We start from the raw sequence: 9,947 nt of genomic DNA, 5'->3' as shown, positions 1-9,947 counted from the left end.
GAAGGAATAGTCCATTAATGCAATTATATTTTAACACAACTTCCAAGATAAATTTACCTGTCAACGTATAGTCGCAACAGAATCAATCATGGCGTTCCCAATCAACGGAGGAAGTAAATATGATTAACTAAAAATAAGACATTTATCAAATATTTTTGCTTTTAACATCCTGACGTGGACTGGACTATTAGGTTATCTGATGAAACTACTCTACTTAAATTACTTAGTGCCCTGTTGACGGTACAACCGAGATCTATTTAAGTGTTGATAAAGATACAACTGGAAGGAGTTTTACCTAGATTGGAAGAAGAACCGGAAAATACAGTTCACGATCGGAAGATTTTTGACATTTGTAGAAAGCGAACGAGGCGAAATGGCGGTGTTTTGTGATGTGTTATTTAGAATTGTTCACAATGAATATAATGAAATAATACTTATTTGGGTGATTTTAGGTGATTAAGAGAATTAGAACACATATCCACCACGCAAAGTGCTCAAGGCGATTCAAAATCATATCGGCTCCGCTAGTTACGAGAGTTTTTTTTACACCCTTAATTATTGCAAGTTGCAAGTTGATCCATAGCGACACCAACAATTAATCGTAATGTAGGTATTGCAGCACTAGTAACAGCCTAGTAACAGTGGTATACCAGAAATGCAAAAACTCATAGGAAGGATTATATATATTTTATTACATATTTCTTGAACACTAATTATTACATTACACAACACACATTTAGAAAGGTGGGCGTGGTTGTTTAAGGTATATAGCAATTCATACTTATCGACAACCACGAAGTACACTAGAAAAGAAAATGGCTAAGTGAGGTTTCCAGCTAAAGTCATTTTAAGACGAGACATATCGAATGAACGAAGACTCTCTGGGCTCATGTAGTTGTCTCAAACGTTGTGAATTGTACATGCCATCTTATTTCCCATGCGTTGTAATGCTATCAACCATGAGTCAATTAGACGTTACGCACTGTCTCGTTCTTTACTTCCCATGGGTTATCTGTAATACAGACGCGAAACAGGACCAAACCAGATTCATTGATTTGGAACGTCGAACACGGAGATATCGAGTGAGACTTTGCTGGAAAACTCATCGGCATGATCTACATGTCAATGAATCGAAGGAAGTAAATTACAACACTTGTCGCTCTGAGATAGATGATCGGTCTGTTGGTCCTTGAAGTATGACTTTTCCCGGTTAAGGCTACCATACTGGTATTTAACCCAGTATTGGACTATATAAAACAGAACGGAAGTAGCTAACAATGAATTGTTTGGACATTTCTTTAAAATGTATTCTTCTTGAATAGATGAGATGAACCTTCCATCATCGTTGCACTACGGGCAATAAAACACATTTTCACCCGCACAGAGTTCCATTTTTATTGACACGCCACATACATTACTATGGTCATAACTGATTTCATGGAGAAAAAAAATGATATTAACTTGCTTCAGCTCTCAATTAATGCAACGTCCATTCTTTTATCTTCATATTGATTAAGTCAATGGTGCTTACTTGTTTGCAAAGATAGAAAAAGGGAAATCGGAAAGATTTAGCTTGGTGCATGACAAAAGTGGATTCTATTGTGGATTATATTGAAAAAATATACCCAACAGATTCCTATTGAAAAGTTATAACCTATTCGACCTTGAATTGTATTTCACTTTTAAGAGTAACTAATATTATGTCTAATGATTCCCCATTCATAACTATGTTGCAATGGATGACTAAGCATCACACTTTTCAACAAATGCTGTCAAAATCCTCTTGTACCGAGTCTGGGCTAAAGCAATGAATGTGGGTCAATTAAAAGCCCTTTCATATTGTTATTTCAGTCCGAAAACCATTGCTGACATATCATATTCGCATTGATTATATGTTTAAGAGACTCAAGAAAAGGCTCATTTACAAGCAAAATATATGACATTCCTTTTGTTGGGATGAGACAATGCTGGCTTATCTTGCCTTCCTTTTAATAAGGTACAGCCTTGTCATTGAGTCATTCAAATTGGGCAAAGTTCGCTTGCATGGATGACAGTCTACTGTCTACGATAGTAACCTCCAAGTCTCCATGTGCTGTTCGAGACAAACACCTAAATATTTCAAGACAGAACCATTGCTCTCGTCTTTCATAACTTCCTTTCTATATGATCAGAATGGTAAACATCAAGCGTGACTAATGTGAACTTTTAGATTCTATCTAGGTTGCTCGTCATCATGATCACATGGCAGTTCTTGTTATCGACACCACACTGGACATTGACCACTCGCCCGAGGACGAGAATATGGGTCCCTCATCTTGACCTGTCTGGTGTCATTAGGAGAAATGGGCGGAAGATTGGTGCTTCTTGAAAGAAAATAAATCTCTCTCCCCCCCCCTCTCCTCTTTCCCTAACTCACACTCTTCCTCTCTCTCTCTCTCTCTCTCTCCCCTCTCTCCCCCTCTCTCTCTCTCTCTCTCTCTCTCTTGCTTTCTAATCATACATGTACTTCCCCTAGCATGTCACATTCCTTTGATTTATCCCTCTTCAGTTATTTCTGCCTGACCTTTCACATGGCATGAATATAATTTCACCTTTTCTATCCAACCTCCCAATTATCCTTTCCCTTTTCCTTCTCTCGATCTTTCTCCGTATGTCCCTGTCTACATGTATTTCGCTTCTTGGTTCAAACAGGTTACTTTCAGACGTAACTCCTCTGTTGCCATGTTCTTAATGACAGTACCGAGCATTTCTATAGCGCCTTCTCTTTACGATAAGACACACAGCGCTTTAGGATTCGTGAGCGAGTTCCTACAGACAGATATTAAATTGTGTGTAACAATACATATTCAATTCATGCAGAATATATTCTTATATGATAAGTAATGTGCATTTTGTTGTTCTTATTTCATTTCAGATTACACGATGTCACAAGACAAGATCTCGCGACGCTGATACAACATGAAAGAAGAGCGCTTTTCAGCCCGATGAACGTTAAAAATACCTTCTACGCTTTCTTATCTTAAAGGAAAGATAACATACGCTTTATCAAGTGGTTGGATTGACTGAAGTGCACGTGTCGATGATTTTCCCGTAGAATGGATACACACTGATGTGAGTAATTTCTCGAAGAGACCCCGCGAAAAGACTCCAATATGGCGTCTGGATTAGGTAAATTAGGCGAAACTTATCTGAACATCGATCACGCGAGTACTTCTCCTCAACTGTTTAGTGAGGAGGATTACAGTGGTTATTCAGGCTACCCCATAAACGAGAGCAGCTTCAACGAAAGCGCAGTATCGCCCAGTGTCGTGAAGCGCCCTCTACGAGTGATCATACCAATAGTTACCGCCATGTCGTTTGTAAGCCTTATCACCTGCATTGGCAACGCCCTGGTGATCGTTGCGGTACGAACGGACCGACGACTTCGAACAGTGAGCAATTATTTCATTCTCAGTCTTGCTGTTGCGGACCTACTCATTGGAACCCTCGTGATGCCGTTAAGTATTATCTACTTTGTGGAAGGCAAATGGATACTCGGTCTCATCGTGTGCGAAACATGGTTAACCGTCGACTACGTCACCTGTACGGCTTCCATATTCAATCTCTTCATTCTCAGTCTCGACCGGTACTGGTCAATCAGCTCCCCGTTAAAATACATGAAGAAAAGAACTCCACGTCGCGCCATGCTTATGATAAGCTTGGCTTGGTGTCTTTCTTTTTCATGGATCGTACCGGTGTGGGGCTGGCATTACTTTGAACGGGATGGCGAACCCAGGGGTGTCCCGTCCGACGAGTGCGACACGGAATTCGGCTCCAATATAATATTTAAAGTCCTGACAGCAATACTCAATTTCTACATTCCGTTAGTGTCCATGCTTTTCGTTTATGGGAAGATATTTTATGAAATCAAGACAAGGTCCAAAATGTGTGTCGGGCAAAGGTCTAGCGGTAACAAAAAATATTCGATCAGACACTCTGCTCATATGATTCCGTTACCCGTGGCGGTCGATGTTTGTCCAAACACTCCTTCAAATGAGGAACCGGAAGAAGTGGAAGAACAAAATGCTTCGTGGATACCAGACTACGATTCATTAAGCACAAGCAAAGACACCTCACAGGAATACGCTGACCAGAGCGAATCGTGTCCACCAAATATCGCTGCTAAACGTATAAAGAAAGGAGAGGTTGATCATCAGTTAAAGAACATCTCGCACTTAACATTAGCAACTATGGGTCTTGCGGGTATAGTAGGTCCAAGTATGATGGGTGTGCCCTCGGGGCAGCGGATACTTAAGAGGAAAAGGGCCGAAAAGGAAGCGCTCGCTATAAAGCAAGTAAAAAGAATTCTGCCTGAAGAGAACAACAGACCCAGAATAGAAACGATTCATGTTCCAATGATAAAAGAACCATCTAATAGCACTTCGAGTGGCACTGTTGATCCACAGTTGGACGGTGAGATCATTCAAATGAAAGAAATAAACGGTAATGTATCACATAACAAGTCCATTCTCCGGCAAGAAGAAGCGTTTTTATGTCCGGATCGTGCTCCAAATGGGACGGCGAAAAGGAGAATTTCATTTACTGTTGATTCGGTTGCATCCAAAGAAGAACTTGAACCATTGCGAAGAAACTCTTACGACGAAAGAAAGACAACAAGCCCTAAGTACCGGGGAGTTAGGTATAACAAAGAGAGCTCCAGCCCTACTCACCTTCTTCCAACTGATAATATAAGCCCGGATAATTTGTCTCCCAGTCGGGCTATACCTAAAGCTCAAGTAAAGAACGGTGGGGTCGCCGGTCGATTCTCCTTTGCAAGGTTTAGTATTCGGCATGGGAAGACAAGTGAGTTCCTACGGGATCGCATCAAACGCTTCTCGTTAAACAAAGAACGAAAAGCTGCCAAACAGCTAGGTATCATTGTCAGTTGTTTCATCACATGTTGGCTACCGTATTTCATCTCCTTCATGGTTATCGCTTACTGTCCGACCTGTGTAAACCCGAATGTCCACTATGCTCTGATATGGCTGGGATACTTGAACTCAACCATGAACCCCTTTATCTATCCATTGTGTAACAGTAACTTTAGGAAAGCCTTTAAGAAGATCTTCGGCATCACTTCGTGTAGATCTTCAACCAAACCCAAACCCCAGACCAGATCAATGTACAGAAGACCGAAAAACAAATGAGCTGCTTATAATGTCTTGAAACAAAATTATTCATTAAGTGCCAGATATCAAATTATGTAGATATATTTTTGCGAAGTAATTGATGTATAGGAAATTACATATAATATACCAATAAATCGGATACAGCTTTACGTATTATAGCATTCACATATATCTCATATTTGAAAGGAAATACGGAAATCTTTCAGAACAAGATCTAAGAGTTGTAACAACGATGCGGTTGTAGTGAGGAAGCAACTAGGTGACGTCCACACAAATAAAACAGATCATAAAGTTGCTTAGAAACCATTTTTATCCAAATTTATAAGATTAACTGTCATTGCCATAGCAAAGTAGCAATTTAAGGGCTTGATACGAAATCTTTAAATGATATTCAAAAGAATTATTGCAGGGTTATTTTTACTTTTGTCAGAACCTTACAATGTTCAGGTATTATTTTGTCTGTATTCCCTTTACAAAGTCAAACCTGGGCCCCGTCTTATAACGAATTGCGATTGATTCGAATCAATTCCAAGTCCTCCAATCAATCGCAAATTTGCAGTCTCCTATCTCTTATGTACATAGTTACGATTGATATCAATCGCAAATAAGTTGCGATCAATCGCAACTGTTTGTAAGACAGGGCCCTGGTGTCTTTAATATTCGTAGTTCATTTTTTGTTGTTGTATCATCAGACTATTAAACTGTTTCATGTGCATGTGTGTAGTCCACAATGCCGTTATGCTAAAAGTAGGGTTAGATATTTGAAGATTGATGTTCATGCATTTTTCATAGGAACCTATCACGACCCTGACGTCGCATAGATTCCAAGGTCTTACAACATTCCCTCGCAACATAAACTGTACACTTTCTATAACCGACTGGAAACTATACAACCCTGACATCACGGGACGTACTATTCGTAACTGAACGGTCCCTAGACATATGACCTCATCTTACGACTACCTACTTCGGCTGCAGCCTGTGAGACCCATGGCCCACGAGACCAACAGCCAATGAGACAGAAATTTTGGTCTCATAATCCTTTGAATTGTAACAGAAGCTCCATGGACCGACAGCTAGCGAGACCGACGGCCCATGAGACCTTCGACATCTCTTGGGATTCACCATAACCGACATTGTCCGTATTGTGGGCTGTCGTTTGACTGGGATATGTACCCCCGACTGACTTTACCTCATATGACCTGACTTCGTGTTACAAAACAGAGGTTTACTATGCAAATCAATTTTTTTTAATCCTGAAGAATATACGGTTTAAAATTAGTAAAAAACTTTGTATAACATCGACAGGAGAATGTTTTATGTTCACCTTACATATTTGTGAATGACTCGCCGACTATCTTGAGCAGTCATATTTATGAATAAATACCACAATCCCTTTATGCTAGTTATAATTTATATTTTAAAAATACGTTGTTTTTCGTCAAAATAAAATGTTATAACAAGGGAAAAGAGACATGGGACATGATACTGACAACCAGACTGCTGATAACAATGTGATATCCATGTAGCGACAGGCTGATATAATGGTCGGACATCACTTCGAGGTCCAGATCATCATTTGACTTGACTCTTGCTAAATGAATATGAACTACCACACTAGAAGGACATGGACAATCACTGCTATTCCTACACGGACATCGTCATTTGGGAGCACTTAAATCGTTTGGAAATTGCTTTGATTTTACGTGTACGAGACGGACAAGAAAACCCTATTTTGTGCTACATCTACCCTAATTTCTAGACGACCAATTTCCATTTGATTTCATGAAAATAAATACTGATGGACTAAACATAAATGTTCGACAACATAAAACTCGATGCAGACGACAAATTTTATGATCGACATACTTTTTCTTATTAACCTTTAAATCAGGGCCAAGACTTGAGCTTAGAGCAGATAAGCTGATCGTAGTTGAAAGACACGATGTCATGCAACCAAAGTTTCCATTAGAAAACGGGATTACTTACATTTAGAACAGAGGAAAGATCTTACGACCGCAACATTAAATTTACATCAAGGTCACGAAACCTCTTGTTTTTCACTGTTGATAATGTTAGTAATATAAACATATTTTTTTCATCGGATAAGCAGTATTCCATTTGAAAAAGATATTCATATGGTTTCGACGATGACACGTTAGGAGAGGACTTTTCTTTCTTTACACCCTTCATCACAAACACCGCTTACGTGACTTTACGTGACAAAAAACTTGACTTTTTGACTATAGACTATACTGACGCTTTGACATTCATTCCATATTTATAAAATTACGTGGCACGTTGCTTATTACCTGAATAAACTAAATTATGCACTACTGACGTTGTGTACTACCTACTCCAGAGCCAATAAATGGTACAAGGATTTACCTCAAAGGTTATACGTGACCATGCTGACGAAATTAAAAGAGTTTGCCCACCCACCCTCTTACTGGTTCAGTAACAGTGCTCAAAGCTACTTTGTTTTCTGATTTAATCTGTTTAATTTGATTAAGAAACGATGTAGATAAAATGTTTAGCTTGATCTAAACGTTAAATTAAAAGCTAACTTGGCTGTTGACTAGACAGTGAATTGTCAACTTAGATATAAACCAAACTGACCTAGACAAGACTTTCAAAGACGAGTAATTATCAATTATTTCGACCTAATTTTGTGAAAGAACTTTTAAATCTCTCTCCTGCGCATTCTACGTTGACTGACAATAACAACTGCACTGAGTTTTCTTGCCAATTCAATACTTAAACAATTGAAATCGGACTGTTCGACACTTGGACATCCGGAAATAAGAGAAAATCTAGACAATATTGGACCAAAAATAAATGAGGTATGTTTCATATGAATGGCCTTGATATTTATGATAATATCATATACGCTCGGGAACAAGAGAAATGACAGACATCCAATGAGCTCTATACTGATAATGGTATACGAATGACGGGACAACCAAAACGTGACTTGAGAGACGCCACAAGAATGACTTTTACATTGGACCGATCTTCCTTCGGAATGATCTCCTTGACAAGATGGACTAAAAGCACAAGATATTTTACTTATGGACTGAAGAATATATGGACACCACTAAAATGATTTTCCAATTGTACATGACAATAAAGACAACTTTGAATGACCTTGGAAATGTGACTACATGTTCGTCTAGCTCTATTTCTTTGCCTGCAAACCGATTACGACAGCTCTCTGTTTGATGTGACGATGACGAATTAAACACATCCCCACTGGGATACAGGACTACATGGATACCACTGAAATAACTTACCGATGCAACAAGGCACATAGAGATGTACCCGAGTGATTTCTTAACGAGACCCATGAATAAACATGCACCCAAGTGGCTTTAAAATGGGACATAGGACTTAAGAGACACTCCAAAACTACTTCAAACGGGACACAGGACTTTAAAGACGACCCGAAAGTCACAAGATGGATACAGGCAGAGACTGGACCTTGAAGTTCTGAACACAACCATGAATAGCTTTCCCAGTAGAACAGAGGACTTTAGAGCCCATAATGACTTTCATCCATTGGATGATAAGGGGATGCCTTCAAAAAGAGTCTCCAATAAGGCAAATGACCGAAGAGAACTTCCCAAATGGCTCCTCACTGAGAAAAAGGACAATACAGACACCTGATGGCTTTGCAGTAGGACATGGAACGGAAGAGAGGTATATAAAAGAATGGATCGCCAATTGGACTAACTACGTTAGATATCTCCTGAAAGAATATGGAAGAGGAGGACACCGGACTTTAGAGACTTTCGACTTTTCCTATCGGACATGATAGTGTACTGACACCGCCAGAGCGACTCCCAAAAATGACACAGGATTGTACCAAAGACACCGCAGGAAAACTATCTGGATGACTAGACCATGAATTGTTACCTGGGACACATACCACCCAATCGATTTTCAACTCGGACAATATTTATTATCAAAAGACAGGACGATGCCATCTGGACAATCACTTGTAGCATGACAAGTTACCATTGGACATCTGACACCGTGTTGTTAAACCCAATAATGACTTTACTCATAAAGTTTACCCCAAAATTACGAATTTAAACTCGACGTTGCAAGACTCGTCACCGGTACTCGGACGATATAGGGTACCTCTAAAACCGTTTCAACTAGACAATAAAGACTACAAAAACTACTAAAGAACGCGACGCCATCTACAATTCACCGCTCACTACCAGACTTTCTAGAAAACATTGTAACCATTACTTTAATATGGCAACTTAACATACGTAATGAAATCAAATCAATGCGAAAAGACCTCTAGATAGGTTAAACTCTTATAAAGTTATGCTGCAATATTTATATATTCCGATTATGCCAGATGTAATTTGTAAACTACGGCCATAAGCACGTTCCCTTTTCTTGTCCATAATATTTTTAGCATTGTATTTTTTACTTCAATCATCTTTTATCATTATTATTGCGTTCGCACATTAGTGTTACATATTTATTTATTTGTGTACTTATTGTTGTCATTATTACCTTTTTATTGTGATGCGTTTTTATCTTTTGGGGTTATATATATATATATATATATATAAACTTCGTCGCAAATGCTTACAGAAGATTGTCTCTTAAAACGTTAAAAAGCTTCCCGCGTTGCCCAATAAAAAAGGTAAAACAGAACCGCATGCAATAAATCTACTTTTCTTGGCTTTTGCTGATCTTCCGAAGCATTTGCGACTCTGTTTGTGGTAGTGTTTGTGACTTTCAGTGGTATGTTAGCAC

The 9,947-nt window shown here is 39.0% G+C and overlaps 1 protein-coding gene across 1 annotated transcript; it reads left to right on the top strand.

The window, feature by feature from the left end:
- The first annotated feature begins 2,919 nt into the window (after positions 1-2,919).
- Positions 2,920-9,745, top strand: LOC115919284 (muscarinic acetylcholine receptor M4-like). Its single transcript, XM_030972683.1, has one exon. The coding sequence runs from the start codon at positions 3,153-3,155 to the stop codon at positions 5,184-5,186; it is 2,034 nt and encodes a 677-aa protein (XP_030828543.1). The 5' UTR covers positions 2,920-3,152; the 3' UTR covers positions 5,187-9,745.
- The last annotated feature ends 202 nt before the right edge of the window (positions 9,746-9,947 follow it).

The sequence above is a fragment of the Strongylocentrotus purpuratus genome, unplaced genomic scaffold, assembly GCF_000002235.5.
Source record: "Strongylocentrotus purpuratus isolate Spur 01 unplaced genomic scaffold, Spur_5.0 spur5_scaffold_6, whole genome shotgun sequence".
Taxonomy (NCBI): Eukaryota; Metazoa; Echinodermata; class Echinoidea; order Camarodonta; family Strongylocentrotidae; genus Strongylocentrotus; species Strongylocentrotus purpuratus.
The sequence above is the reverse complement of the archived record's forward strand: the minus strand, read 5'-3'. Positions and strand labels throughout refer to the sequence as shown.